At 37.9% G+C, this 16,187-nt stretch overlaps 1 protein-coding gene across 1 annotated transcript; it reads left to right on the top strand.

Annotated features, from left to right (window-relative positions):
• The first annotated feature begins 11,279 nt into the window (after positions 1 to 11,279).
• Positions 11,280 to 13,021, top strand: LRRC10B (leucine rich repeat containing 10B). Its single transcript, XM_044058985.1, has one exon. The coding sequence runs from the start codon at positions 11,679 to 11,681 to the stop codon at positions 12,543 to 12,545; it is 867 nt and encodes a 288-aa protein (XP_043914920.1). The 5' UTR covers positions 11,280 to 11,678; the 3' UTR covers positions 12,546 to 13,021.
• The last annotated feature ends 3,166 nt before the right edge of the window (positions 13,022 to 16,187 follow it).

Raw genomic sequence — 16,187 nt, 5'->3', positions numbered from 1 at the left:
AACCATAAACATTTGCTGACCCAAATAGTTATTTTTTTTCTTTTACCTTTCTTTTTTTTATCTCCCTTTGCATATAATTTTTCACTTCTTGCTCTTTTCAAAGATAATTCCACTTCTTTTTTATTGTAACCTCTTCTAATAAATAACTCTGAAGTCTTCCTTAACTCTGTTTCTAACTCATAACTATTATTGCACAACCTCATTATTCTAATGAATTCCCCATATGGCAAAGATTTAATAAGATGTGAAGGATGGTGACTTTGTCCATCTAAAAAATGTAAATTATTTTCAAATTTCCTATATATTTTAGTGGCTATTTTGCCATTGTCCCTACCTTCCAAAGTTAGATCCAGGAAATTTACTTTATTACCCAATTGAAAACCATCAAACTCTAAACCAAACTGATTTTTTTGTAAATTATTTTTAAAATCTTCTATTTCATTTATGCCTCCCTTACATATGAAAATAAGTTCATCAATATACCGGTAATACCTAACCACATATTTTTTAAAAAATTCTAACTGATACAAAAATTCTAATTCAAAAGAGTTCATTAGCACATTCGCATACATAGGGGCAAAACTTGCCCCATGGCTGTGCCCTTCAATTGATGAAATAATTGACCATCAAAATAAAAATAATTATTCTTAAGACAAAATTCCATTAACTCTATGATATAAAAAGACTGAGGATTATCACCTAATATGTTTCTTAATGCTCTTAGTCCATATTCATGTCTGATACTTGTATATAAACTTTTTACATCAGCTGTTAACCAATACATGTCCTGTGTCCATACTATTGAAGAAATTTTATCCAAAAATTCAAAACTATCTTTAATATACGATGTTTGCTTAACAACATAAGGATACAGGAAACTATGTAAAAAAATTCCCATATTATGTAAAAAGTAATTGCATGCCGATACAATAGGACGTCCTGGAGGAAAAATGGCATTTTTATGCACTTTTGGTAAGCAGTAAAATAAGGCTATCTCACAATTATTTGTCTTAAACTTCTTCATTATATCATCCTTTATAAAATATCCTAGCCTAAGTCCTTTGTGCAATAAATCATCAAACTGTTTTAATGCCTTATTATATATTTTAATATCACATTTCCTATAGGTATCAGTGTCATTAAGATGTTCTAAACACATTTCAGCATACTGAGTATAATGCATAAGTACCACTTTGTTTCCTTTATCTGCTGGCTTTATTATTAATTCATGATTATTAATTAAAGTTTGCAAAGCCTACCATTCTAATTTAGTCAGATTGTATTCGATTTTATGTTTATTGACTTCAAAAGCATTATATATGTCTTCTATAGCAAAATCAATCATTGCTGCGAAATTCTTTATGCCATCATGTGTAAATGGAGGAACAAAATCACTTTTAATTTTCACTCTAGATGTATCCAATTTACTATATGCAGTATAATTAACTATATCCAGATTTTCAGATGAACAAGAATAAAAACTGTCATCAGAATCATCAGTAGACGTAAATGACATTAAATTACTGTTCTCATTATCAAAATTACAATTACTTTTGCCATGAAAAAAAGCAGCTAAATGCAATTTGCGTATAAAACGATAAATATTACTTTTCAAACATGTACACGGGGCAAAACAGTAGGAATGTATTTTAAACCATGATTAAGAACTGAAAAAGTTGCATTATTTAAGTCAATACCACACAGATTAATAATATATGTAGTGTCCACATTAATATCAATAACTGTTTGTAAAATGTCATTAATTTCTTCTGGTTCGTTTATACCTTTGTGTTGTTGCGTATGCACCAGCAAATGGTCTCTGTCCATATTCTGCTTCTCCGTCGTTTTCTCTAGGTCTCTCTCCATCCCCAAAACCATTGCGTTTCCCTCTACGAAAAGGGTTATTTGGGTTTTAGTTTGCTGGTGGGCAATGGTGAGTCGATAAGCAAAGTTTATAGTGGATTTGAGCATGGATTAGGGTGGATATCTCCATATTGTTGTAGTAAATTTAAATGGGCCAGATAAGTGGATAACCATTTCACCCTGACTTATGTTTTGCTAATAACACGAAGCAATGGTTCTTTTGATTTAGGAATGTATATCTCAAGAAGTGGAGTTGTGAGATATTGTACAGGTTGTGGGCTTTGATTATTGGAATTTTGAGGAAATTGCTGTTGGGGATGTGAGAAATGGAGCTGATCGAGTGATTGACATGCAAACATATGTGGTAGTTTGCAAGATGTGCAAGATAGAACTGCAGAATGAGATGTACTAAGTGTATGAGCATAGTGCCAGAGATGAAGAATTAGTGAGGTTAAGTTGTTGGAAGTAGTGGGTGTGGCTTGGAGGTGGTGATCTATATTGGAGGTGAGGAGAATGGAAGAGATGGAATATGTGGAGGGAAGTAGGTTTACACCATAGTTATAGCAATTCATTTATAAAAAGAGAGTAAGTGCAGGGTATATGTATGGCTGGGAGAGTTAAAGAGAAAAGATGAAAATGAAATGGGGGGAAGAGGTTAGGGCTTTTGTGAAAATATAGGAAAGCAGTTATCTTTGAAAGTAGAGCGTGTGCACTGAGGTTCTGAGGTGGTTGTTTAGATAAGGAAGGTAGTATTATGGTGGTAGATATACAACATCTGTGTACAGGTTACAGGTAAATTAATGTAGGAGAAAGATGTTGAGAAGAAGAACAGAAGTATGGGATTAAGTTAGGCTTGTACTGTAGATATGAGAAAGAAGGGTTATGCAGAGATAGTGGGGAAGAGGTGAACTATTAGTGGTTGGGAGAGTTAGTAACAAGATTGGCAGGGAAAGGTTAGTGCAGAAGAGTGGGATTTGCTTATGAAAGAGAGGAATCAAGAGACAGTTGAGATGGGCTAGCTTGTAGGCTGCTATTATTATTATTATTATTATTATTATTATTATGCAAGATTATTTACTTATCATATATAACCAATGCCTCTCCTCAAATACAATATCATAGCAATACTAGCCAAACTTGAAAACACCAAAGACTTTTAACCAACATCATTGCTATCCACCCTTAGCAAAATCCTTGAAAAACTAATTCTCCCAAAACTTATAAAACACATTCAAAAATACAACATATCTCTTCACTTCAACATGGATTTTAGTCAGGCCACAGAACAACTGCAGGTTTATACACCCTCGGGGATGATATACTCAAGAACAAGGATAAAGGGCTTTCAACAAGATAGGGTTTCGCTGAACTGACAAAAGCCTTCAACCATGTTAATCCAGAACTACTACTAAACTCCCTAATTTCTGCTGGCATCAAGCAACACTCCCTGACATGGTTCAGGGACTTCTTTAGCAATAGTCAATTTAAAGTTCAAATTGGATCAGCTATCTCTTCCTTTTCATCTCTAAGCAAAGGGGTACCACAACAATCAGTGCTGTCCTCACAGTTTTTTCACCTTATTTATCAGTAAACTTACTATTAAATGTATACAGATCAAAGTCCTTCTCTATGCAGATCATGGGTCTATATTAAAAAAACAAAAGTTTTAAATAACGAACGCTCACATGAGAAAAAATGCAGGACAATGAAAGGGTTTTTTTGGAATCACAGTACAGTGAAGATTGGAATATTTTCCCTTTCCTCACTGTAGTGCGATCTTGGAGTTGGAATATATAATTAGCGGGGGATGTGGGGGGCACAGCCCCCAAAATAAAGAGTTTGAGGTCTTGCATTTTTGCTCATGTGAGCGTTCATTATTTAAAACTTTCATTTTTTTAATATAGACCCCAGATCATATGGTCATTTAAAGCACTATCCATCCACTATCAGAAAAAAAATAAAACAGACTTTTCTCACAACACATATCCAACTGACTTATCAAAAACAAGTTAGACTTCAATACCAAAAACAAAACAAAGTCTGTTATTTTTGTGACTAAACAAGACTGCGACAGTCCCAGTGTAATGGGCTATACCATATAGCAACAAAGAATGCTTATAAAAATTCTTATATATCAAAAATCTAGGGTTCTGGGTAGATCAAAACCTTAATTTTCAACACTACATTTCTACTACTTAGTGAAAAATAAACTCTCTCTTTTTTATAGAAAAGATCTCCCACTTAGTAAGTAGAGCATCAACTGCTGCTGGCACAACTTAAATAGAATTTACAAATCATAGCCAGCCTTAACTCCCGCTATACACATCCTACAATATCCATAGACTTATGTGCCTACATCCTAGAAGGGAACATCACTGCAATGTCCTCGCAAAAGCAAAATAGATGCTGATGAAACAAAGGATATTATTACTAGCATCCCTTACATAAAATCTTCTAAATCCAGACCCTTTCCTGCTAGTCACATTAAACTCTCTCCCTCCTTACTTACCATTAAGGAATAAGTTCCACACTAGTGATAGCAGTTAGTTTCTCACCAATGACTCTCAATATATGGTAGTTCCTCCAAAAGATACTCCAATCAATCACCTCATTTCAAGAATTCCATATTCATTCAAACAATTTCTACATAAATAGGCCTTAGATGCACAGAGGATCTGAAAGGATGGGGTCGATAGAGGCTCTGTACGTAAAGTAAAGACAGCCCTTCAGTAGCCTGTAAGATTTTGAAATAAGGGAGAGGGCTTTGATACAGCCAGTGTAGCTTTCTAATAAAATAAGTCAAGCAAAAAGGGTAAAGCAGGACACCATGTTGTCCCTGCATGCTGTACAGCTGGCCCTATGTGTCTGTCACAGAGATCTGTTTAACCTGTGCTTTTCTATGTCGTTATGTCATTTGGAACTTTGTTACATTCTTCTGGATCCTCCTTGTTTTTTTTTTTTTGGCCAAATGTAACTGATGTATTGTTATCTTCTGTATAAGCTAATAAAGATATAAGCATGCAGGCTGGTTGTCCTGCCTTACCCTGTTTGCTTGACTTCTTTTATTATGGTAAAGCTTTATCAATAGAATATAGTGCAGTGACAGCTTAAGGCAAACTTCTGGTGGCCTCTGCCTGGATAATGGACATGCAATGGAAGTATCTTATCCCATAGTGGGAATGAATGGGCTTACACACAGTAGTAGGATGAATGATCAGCAGGTACAGGTACCACAAACTGACCCAAAAGTAAAAGAACATCTGTAACCTATACTAAAAATAAAAGTAAGTTTAAAATGTAAAATAATTAAAATATATTCCAAAAACAAACCAAATAAGCAAAGGTGTGGCTCCAGTATCAACTGCTGTAGAAGTCCAAAGTGATGAATAAATAAAATAAGACGGTAAAAACAAGATATCCCAAGATATATACGTTTGTCGCTCAGCTTTAATAGTCACACAAGCGCTTTCACATACAGCTTCATCAGGTTTTTTTTTTTTTTTTTTAATTAAAATATATGTACAATCATTTATTAATGCACTGTATGTTCAGTTTACATATAAATGGTTCAAGAATACTCAGAAGCAGTAGAATTTAACAAATCAGCACTATCCAAGCAGGTGTTATCACGATCTTATATAATGTACAGGTGTGAAATGCATGTGATAAGCCATGTAAATGATACAGGTGGGCGACCCTGGCTGCTATGACTGGTGTGATGTATCTTATATCCACCCATACGTGTTATGCATGTCTTATTTATGTGTCCCACATCCCTTGCATTCTTTGCTGCTGTGGTCACTTTCCTTCACTGTAGTGTGGTTCTGCTGTGAACCATGGTTCTATATACTCAGTGGCTACATGTCACAGTGACATTTTGTAATGCAGCTTCAGTCAGAGTAACTGGGTCATACAGTGTGCTACATGAGCACCTTTTACTGTCATGCTCAAAGTTGCAGTGGTTTGTGGTGGAAGGCATTCCATTTTGGGAGAAGATAGTGTGAGGGGGCAGTTGGTGTGCTCATTGAAGTAAAGGGAGTAGGGGGTTGTACTTTTACATTCTTCCTGTGTAATTGTTGCACTGTTTTGTTAAATATGCAATGAGAAATAAGACAAAATTTCTGGTTTTGGGAGAAACAGTGCAAGTTCCCATACCACCATGCAGGGGGTTGATTCCTTGCACCCTCTTACTTAATTTAACAGCTTACATAGACATATGTGAATGGGCGTGCCTTTGCTGAAGGTTGGGCGTCGGGCTGGCCACTCGGCACCATAAAAATCGACTGCCAATCATTAGCGGACCGGAGTTCCACTGTGGCGACCTCTAACCAGGAAAAGCCGAAAAGACAAACAAACATAGTTTGCACAGCTTCAGGGAAAATTTGCATATTTGATGAAATGATTGTACATATATTTTAATTATTTTACATTTTAAACTTACACATACATACAAAATCTAGAGCACTTGATAATAGTTTTCAATCTTACTCACAAACACTGGCTAATCTACAATGTATGTACTGTACCTGTGTACTATGTATGTATTCTACCTATGTTTCAAATTTCAGCTGTACACCACAAATCTATTAATTACCTTTATTTTTAAAATTAATATTTTTTTTGTTTGTTCTCTCCACTGTAACTGTTTATGTGCTGCATACCACTGTAAAAACATGTCTCCTGTAATTTGTGTGTATACTGATCATGTCTAAATAACTAAATGTGTCTGTAATTTTTCTTTGTGGAGCTTTTCTCCCCGGGCCTCTGCTGAAAAAGGACCTTTTCGGCTCAGTCAGACACCCCCGGTTAACAAATGTAAAATAAAATGGTTCAGTAATTAAGCCTCTTACATAGCTGGGAAATTTATATTTAAATGCCCTTTTTATGGAGAATTTGGAATAGCTAATAGTATAGCATGCTTTTTGGGGGATGGGGTTGTAGCGAAAGGGAGTGTCAAGAAGAAAGCCCATAAGCTTAGAGTTAAGATGCCACACGCAGAATGCAGAATGTAGTGTTAGATGTAGATAATGAGAACACCTTTGGAAACTTTCCTGCCAGATTTAGGAATGGCCTTGTACATTCTGACCAAAAACACAAACGTACAAAACAAGCTTACCTATCAGTTTGCACTGTTCTGTTCACTGAGTGAGCAAAGGATGAAAATTTAATGTCATTTTGAGTTTCACAACAGTGTGTCGAATTGTGTGAGCTGGCGGTGCAGTTTTCATTTTTTTCCTCTTTTCCTCACTGTGGTGCGCCTTGGAGTTAGTATGTATAATTTTGGAGGGGGGTTTTGCCCCTGCAAAAAAAAAATGTGTTTTTTATGTTTTTTCACCTCACTGTTTTCAGTTTGTAATTTGTGATGAACAGTGAAATGAAGAATGGTCCTTTACATTCATACAGAGAAACCATACAAAACTACTTTTTATGAACACCATATTTATCAAAGATATTGTTTATGTATGCACTATTTTCACTTTAAAATTTTAGCATTGTTTACATATACTATATTTTTAATTTTAAATTTAGGAAACCACAAAAGCATAGTATTGGTGGCTCTAGGTATCCTAACCCTTCCCAGACAGGTTGGTACAGGGCTATCTGCCCGAAGGCATATATTAGCCCAGCCACATTGTGTGGTATTCACCGCCCCTTTAGTAGTTCTCTAAACCCTTGTACTAGCAGCTAGTACCCTTGGCCCCTATCTAGTAGTGCTGTTGGTGTGATCCCCGGTGTGGACTTTTTGTTACCCATCCACTCATCAAGGTTCCTCTTGAAGAGTGATAGTGAGGGGCTCTGTCTTATGTAGATCGGGACCCTGTTCAATAGTAAGGGAAGTCTCTGTGAAGGGAATCTATCCCTCCAGCATGTTCTATTCATTGTTGTGTTGAGGTTTATATCCCTAGAGCGTGTAGCTCGAGTAGATTTGGTTTTGCTAAGATAGAGCATGTTCAACAATTCTGGGTTGGACATGGCTCTGTACATTAGACAGAGATCACCTCTGAGAAAGCCGTATGCAACAGAGAACAGTCTTAGCTTTTTCAATCGTGCTGCATAGGGCAACTGTTTGAGGCCAGTAATCCTCTTGGTTAGGTACGTCTGTGGTCTCTCCAGCTGCTGGAGATGTCTAGCCAGGTACATTCCAATTGGTGCATTGTACTCAATAATGGGTCTGATGAGGGAAGAGTAGAGGGGCACCATTACATCCTTAGATCTTGATGCGAACCCTTTCGTGATCAGATGGGTCACATAGAAGGATTTTCTAACCACTTTGGCAACATGGTTATCAAAGGAAAGCTGACTATCTACTTGGGTCCCTATATCCCTTATTTCTTCTTCAGATTTCAGGGGATTACCTCCTATGTTGTAGTTTGCGGGTACTCTGTTTTTTCCAAAGGGGATTACTATGCATTTTTTTGCATTTAGCTTGAGACCATGGCTTTGACACCATGCATCAGTCTCATTTAGGCCCTCCTGGAGGATCTCCATGTCAGCTGGAGACTCTATTATAGCACCCAGTTTGCAGTCATCCGCAAACGTAGTCATCCACAGCCCTTCTGTGCTTGCCTGTACTTCTGAGAAGTATATGCCAAACAGGAGGGGCCCCAGGACAGAGCCCTGAGGCACACCACTCATTACTGGTCTGGATTTGGACATAGATCCCGCTACTCTTACTTTATGGGATCTATCTGAGAGCCAGTTTGTGATCCATCTTGTGACGTAAGGGTTTATGCCCAAGCTGGTGGGCTTATCGATAATACCTGAATGGGGAATGGTGTCAAATGCTTTAGCAAGGTCAAGGTAAGCCGTGTGTACCTCCTTTCCTTTATCTATAGCCTGAGTAACTGTCTCAAAGAAATCCACCAGGTTCAGGAGGCATGATCTGCCCTTGACAAAGCCGAACTGTGTGGGGTCCAGTGACTGGAGGTTCCCAATCTCTCTGTTTATGAGTTCCATAATGATTCGCTCCATAGCCTTACAGATCAGACTGGTCAGGCTTATTGGTCGGTAGTTCCCAGGGTCAGTTGTGGCCCCACCCTTGTGTAGCAGGACCACCATTGCCGTGCGCCATTCTATGGGCACATATCCTGTGGAGAGGTTGAGACTGAACAGGGTATTAAGATGCGGGGTTAATTCCTTTTGGAGCTCGCGTATGACACAGCCTGGGACACCATCTGGTCCCATGGAGGCAGTGTTTTTAGCTTTAGATAGAGCCTTGTTAACCAACGTATCAGTAATAATTGGATTTACACAATCCCCTGGAATGGTAATAGGCCCTGTAGGTGGTGGTGGTGGGGGGATTTGCACTGAACCTGTCAGCCAAGGTGTTGGCAATGTCAGAAGGGTCAGTGTATTTTGTTCCATTTTGTACTAGCTCAGAACAGACCTGAGCGTTGTTGACGTGATGAGGGCCCTCAATTTCTTACTAATGCTGATCAGGGATGATTTTTCTACTTGATATTTGGCCTTTTTTTGTATAAGTCTCCTCCTTTTATTGTAAAGTTTGCTTATGGCCGGGGTCCACCAGACTGGTTTCTTTTTGCTTGAGGAAGGAGTCTTGGTTTTATTTGGGATAGCACTGTCCATGCAATCCTGAAGATGTATATAAAGTGCCTTGGTGTAGGATTCTGCATCCTGGATATCATTATCCTTCTGCAAGGGAATAGTGAAGCTTTCCACTTCAGATGCAAGTAATTTGAAGTTTGCTTTGGAAAGGTTTTTGACTATGGTTTCTTTGACTGGGGGAGGTGGAGGGGTGAGGATGTCCAGGGTTATCAGTTTGTGGTCGGATCTGACCAAGGAGGGAGTGATAACAGGTGTGGTACAGGTATATGTAAGGTATATTTTGTCCTCTGCCTTAATTTTAGTGAAATGAATATAACAGTGCAGTATCTCAGATTTTGTTCTTTTTCTGTGTTAAGCATAACTTCACAGTTTTAAATCAATGTCTGCACTTCAGAAGTGAAAATTCTTTCTATGTAAGCATAATTTCAGAGTTTTTAAATATATACCCATAGTTCAGAAGTCAAAACTAGTACATTACTAGCTTTTTGTCAGCATGTATATTTTCTGAAACAGATGTACAAAATCTGCTTTCATTGGGAGAATGATGGTGGCCTGTGTTAACTGGGTTAGATAGCTGTATATGACTGCAGTGATAATCACTGTAACAGGGTGAAATGGGCAAGATCTGTGTTAGGGGCTGTACAGGGTTATTTAGGAAAAAAGAAAAAGTAAAAAAAGACTGTAGGTTCTGTGACTTAGGTTTGCTGTCAGGGCAAAGTATGTGATGTACAGCATAAACTATGGAAGAACAGAAAAACCATCAGGATTAGCCACTCAAGCGATATCAGCTGTGGTCTGTTTGCTTCTTTTGCAACTTGCGTGCATTTTTAGTATGCTTTTTCTGGAACAAGACAGAATGTAGCTATGTTACACAAAGGTCTAAAAAGAGCATGTGATATGTGCGTGTTGCTTCTCTTATCTAGCTCTCATTTAGTAAACAGGGCTAAACCAAAAATGCAAGCTTCTGCGCAAAATTAGAGTGAACTGAGTCATACCCTGACATCCTGGTAAAAGAGAACACTAGCATTATATGAAACAGAAACGCCAATGTTTTTCTCTTTGAAATAAAAAATAACCTGGTTTTGAAATTACTGCTGCACTTGGGGCCCTGTACTGGGTTTATTTTACAGTAAAGTGACATAAACTGAACACACTCAATAATATATTTTTATTAAAATTACGTGTTTAGGAAGCTTAAACATGTATTTAATAAAAATAATGAACTGATCACGACATAACTTAGTTAACTTTTCATAGACAAGGAGAAACGAGATAATAACTTCCTCAGATATAGTTCAGCACAAATAATGACATTCTTCAAAATCACCTGTTTTGTAAAGCTGGTATGTGTTACCATATAACAGGTTATTTTCAATGATCTTGAGGCTTTGTGCATTTTATGATTCTGTGGTTCTGAAAGATTAAAGATGTCATACAGACAGATGGACAAACATGCATGCATGCTAAATGACAGTCAAAACACAGAAAAGGAAATCAAATGTAGTGTTGTATGAGACAGATTATTAATATAGATGTATGGACTGTGTATTTCTTCATCTGAAATCAGTAGTACATTGTTTTATTTCCATTTAAAAGACTGATGAGCTAAAAGATTTTTGTTTTTGCTTTCTACCTATGCAAAAACCTTTTTGACATTTTCCTTTGTAATGTAATCTTTTCAGTTTTCTGTTGCCAGAAATTCTATCTATCCCCATGTTCCTCCTCATTCTCCTCCCCTAGCTTCTGTGGTCCCTGTGATTGGTATCTGAGTATTTTTTTTCCTCTTTTTTTTCATTTCTGGTTGCCAAGGGAGCTGCATCCTAGCAACTTTTACGCACAGCAAAGAGAGAGAGAGAGTGTGTGAGAGAGAGAGAAAAGAGAAACGGGAAGAACAGAAATGAAACTAGTTCCATTCAGTGTTGCAGCTTTGTGAAACATTATCAAGTTAAGAAGTTTTTAAACTGGAGATATGGCATGAGTTTGAATCACTGAGAAATGACTATTTTAACAGAACTTATTGGAGGGATTTGCACGAGTTATTTTCTTTGTAATGTGCCTGTAGCCTGCTGACCTTCATGGATTTGATACTGTGCAGCAGTCCAGCATGAATCCAGTATCCAAGGGATGTCAGTAAAAGCTACATGCTAAATTATAACTTGAACCACTGGGAAAGAAAGAATGCATTGGCAGGTGCATAACACAAGGGTCTGGGGACCATACAGGGGGACTTTCTGGACCCCTGCCCAGGGATGAAAATGGGCAACGCAGCACAGGCATGTGGATCTGGGCAGGCTGTGCATCTGCCTCCAGAAGTGGAAGAATTGCTGAGAACTGACAACATCCTGGATCTGAGCTACAAAAAGATGAAGGTAATGCCAGCTGAATTTTGCTGTTTTTCCCAACTGGAGAAACTTTACATTAGCAATAATCATATCAGGGAACTACCTGACGAGTTTGCAGAGCTGACCAATCTCAGGATACTTGCATTGGACTTCAATAAGTTTGAGGAGGTGCCTAAGGTTGTGTGTCAACTGGAAAACCTCACTAGGCTCTACATGGGCAATAACAGACTGATGACCATTCCCCCGGAGTTTAGGAATCTTCAAAGTCTCAGGTGCCTCTGGATAGAAAATAATTACTTCAGAAAGTTTCCCAAGCAGCTGGTAGACCTTCGAAACCTGAAATCTGTGCAGATGGGGGATAATCGATTGAAAAGCTTGCCTGAGGATTTGGCGAGAATGACAAACCTTCGAGGCCTGTGGTTATACAGTAACAGGTTGGAAGATTTGCCCAAAGTGCTTCTCAAAATGGAATTTCTGGAAATACTAGATGTGGACAAGAACAAAATAACCACATTCCCGAACATGGTCCACCTGACAAGGCTGAAATTGTTTTGCTATGACCACAATCCAGCCAAGATTCCCCCCAAAGTGGCTAACACAGTCACTTTGGTTGGGGAAGGAGCCGAGGAAATCATGGCTACCAGGGCTGAGCAAAAACAAGAAGAGCAGGAGAAGGAATCAGAATCAGTTCAAGGCATTTTAAAGAATGGCTCCATGAATGATGAGGACAGAGAGGCATTTCCAGAGCTGGACTATTCTCCAGGGGATACTTGACTCCACAAAAAGGATAATAATAAGGGATAATACAAGAAATTATACCACTATACCAAAAGGCATTCATGTTGTGGCAACAAGTCACATTGAGCTTTGTTTATGCCTATGCAAGAGATGACCAGAGAGCTTGGATAGTGGATGGGAGAAGCATCAGTTCTTGTTTGTTAAAATCATGTGTGATCATGTATTCAGGACTGGAGTACAGGATGGATGACAGAAAGAAACATACATCAAGGAGTTAGTAGGTACTCGCTCACTCTTTCAAAGTTCCTGAATTTGTGCTCATAAGAGATGAAAGGAGAAATTCATAAGGGCATATGAAAAGATTCACTCAGCTGCAAGATTTACCATGATGTTGGCTGCAGTCCTGTGGCCTGCCTATAACACAGTGAGGAGGAAATTATATGGACAGGACAGCTATTTAAGAATGATTAGGACACTTTTAAAATGAAAAGGTATTGTGTACATTAAAAAGACACATGATAAATTATTTATATATATATATATATATATATATATATATATATATATATATATATATATATCAAAGTGATTTTTTTTATATTTCTAAACATGCACTTCTTTTCTTTGTTTTTTTTTTTCTATGCTGCAATAAAATTGGCAAATGTTCTATATTTATAAACCTAATCTGAGCTTTTTACTAATACTGTGCTTATTTAAAGGAATGAAAACAAAAACACTTTAAAATGTGAACTATGACATTTGCTCTCAGTGCCTAACCTTCTGTTTGCAAGATCAGTCTGAAGAACTCTTGCTTCATTCTGAATAATTTCCAGATTTCTTTATTTTTTCTAAGTTTAAAACAACACTCAAAGCTATTCATTTCACTGCTGATGTTTCTGATGCCCCTGAGTTTTTATGTCCTTAAAAGGAAAGATGAATTGAGAGTCTGAAGTAGGAATGAAGCAAGTGAAGCAGAAAGAAACACAAAAGTGAAGTGAATGAGTTGCACTGAGGACAGGAGCAGAGGGAGTGGGGAAAAGGGGGTATAGCTATGTATGAGACAGCAGCAACTGTGTACATACAGAGCAAATAAATCATTAGAAAACTCAGTCAGAAAGGATCAGAAAAGCAGAATGCAAGCTTTGAAAAAAGAGATGCAAAAGAAAAAGGATCTGTAGCTTTGAAGGAGGGGAAAGGGAAGGAGATAAAGATAGGGCAAGATAAATAAAGCAATGCAGAGAGCCAGGGTTGGCAACAATATCTGTTGTTTAGTTTAATGAGCTATGAATGAGCTAATGTATGTAGGTGTGGGTTCAATTCCTACAGCCCTCATGTGCATAGGGTACAGCGTTTTAGTAAATTCCTTTACAATTTGATGCTACTGCAAATTTGAGGAGCATCATTTGGGTGACTGTTTTTAATGCAAACTAAGGACAGAGAGACAGAGAGGAAACAGGGAAGAATGATATAGCTAATCATTCAGAAGGCTAAAACTCAACTGTCAGAGCATAAAGTGACCCTTTCTATGTAATAATAGGACAGCAAAAGCAAAATAAGCGACATATAATTTTAGATATGAAGTAAATGTCTGCCTCACCTATAAGTAACCTGCATTCTACCTTTAATTCATTAATTCGGTTGCATGCTGTGTTACAGCCACTGTCACCCCGATCACCAAGGGGCACATTAAAGTCAGTTAGCCCTAGCCGGTAATAAATGCTTAGGGTGAGACCAATCCTAGCAATAAATTCATTGTGGTCTGCAATGTTACTCCTTACTTCCAGTACTGAGAAAGCTTGATGTATAGAAGCTCTGCTCCCCTGAAGCAACTTTGGTATTAATACTGAAATTTATTTAACACTTGTAAAATATTAGACATGGCAGTGATTCCCTTTTCTGCCTTGTGTTGTAAAACATAAAATGATTAAGTTATTCCTTAGAATTCTATAAAGGATAGTGAGCATCAAATAGGCTGCCCGATTTCAAACGCGTTTATAAAGAATGCAAGCATAGAACATAAATAAATATTTGCTCACTAGTGTCGGTATATTAACATATACATGCACTGCCCAGCTTTCTTTCCTTCTGTGTTTTTTTCTGTTTTAAGGCAGGTATTCTCACTACCAGTGGAACATGTGCAACAGTGCAGGTAGTGTTACATGTTAGAAATATGTCAGCTTTCATGAAACCACAAGTTATATAATAAACAGTAGGTACTTGCACTACCTTAACAGTACTCAGAAGACTGAGTAAGAGCAATTTTGCTTCAAACTTTGAAACGTTATAGTGCTTGACATCTCATCAAAGTCATTGCTGCTACCCTATGACATCTGCAGGAAGTTAATTTTAAAAGGGAAAGCATACTTTTCAGCTGAAAACATTTTTAGTCCATTTACATTATTAGCTCACTTCCTTAGAACTAACATGACACAGCTGCTCAGTGATCATGCTGTTTTTTTATATGTGGAGTTCCAGAACGATTTGCTTGCAGAAAACATACTACTTTCTGAAATTCTGCTCTTCATTTAAGCAATGTCATCTCTGAGTCTAGGTCTGCATGGTCAGTGTGAATGTATCTAGGCAAATACACAAATAGGAAAGCACAGAGGCATTGTTGTTGCTTGTTCTCTAAATTGTCTCTAAGTATTGATTAATCTGGTCTTTAAATGGCACTTTGCATTGATGCTGTTGCTATATATTTAAGCAGGAGAAATGCTTTAAATATTATGCCTTGCTTGTTTTTCTCATGTACAATATGGGGTACTTTAATGAAACAGGCCACACTCTGATCAGCTGTCAGATCATGACTCTGCCACACACAGGATGAATCACTTCCAGATGAGTTATTTGTAGCCCTGTGTTACCCACAGATGTCACACACTGCATTGCTGGAAGGTAGGACTAATTAAATCAGCCTGTCTACTGATGTGTCACTCATCATCGTCAGCAATGATATTTGGTAGGCTGATAAAACTCATATATGAGAGTCCATTTTTTAATTTATTTCCAGAAGTAGACAAACATGCTCATAACACTTATAGTAACAACTGTCTAATATGTGTCAGATGTGTTTTTTTATTCATTTAGGGCATCACTATTTCGGGACTGCCCTGCTGCACCTCTGCTACAATTAAGTGGTGGAGTATTTTTTTCCCTTTCCCCTGGTCACCACTTCATGTCCTACTGTCCTTTAGTTCCCTCATCCACACAGCTCCTGAGTGCTCCTTCCTAGACAATTCTGGACATGATTCTTCACTTGGTGGGCCTCACAACTTCTCAAGAATTCTACCTTGTATTGTAGATTAGAATAGAACTTGGAGAGAGAAGAATCCCATCTGGAAGTTACACACCAGGTACTGGGAGTCATCATTCATGAGATAGCTGGTAGCTGGTCAAGGTCCTTAAATTAGGGAGTGATCTTTTTTAATGATATCAATGTGCCTGGTGTGTTAATCTGCCTAACAAGTGCAGGGCAGTGTTGCTGCTCCCTGACTGGCATGACCTGCAAGAATTCTGTTCTCCTTTTTCCACCCTGATAAACAAACCAGAAACTTGAGTCTGCTCTAGAACTCAGGCTGCTGAAGGGGAAGATGGATGCCCTGCCTCTGTTCCATCAAGCTGACAAACAGCAGAATAATTTTGGATGGTCTTTGTGCTGTTGAAGAAAGTATCTGATGA

Source organism: Protopterus annectens, chromosome 17.part0 (genome assembly GCF_019279795.1).
Source record: "Protopterus annectens isolate FY-2018-M chromosome 17.part0, PAN1.0, whole genome shotgun sequence".
NCBI lineage: Eukaryota > Metazoa > Chordata > Ceratodontiformes > Protopteridae > Protopterus > Protopterus annectens.
The sequence above is the reverse complement of the archived record's forward strand: the minus strand, read 5'-3'. Positions and strand labels throughout refer to the sequence as shown.

Excerpts from the sequence above, each read along its gene's own strand:
- LRRC10B (XM_044058985.1), top strand. The coding sequence starts at position 11,679 with ATGAAAATGGGCAACGCAGCACAGGCATGTGGATCTGGGCAGGCTGTG.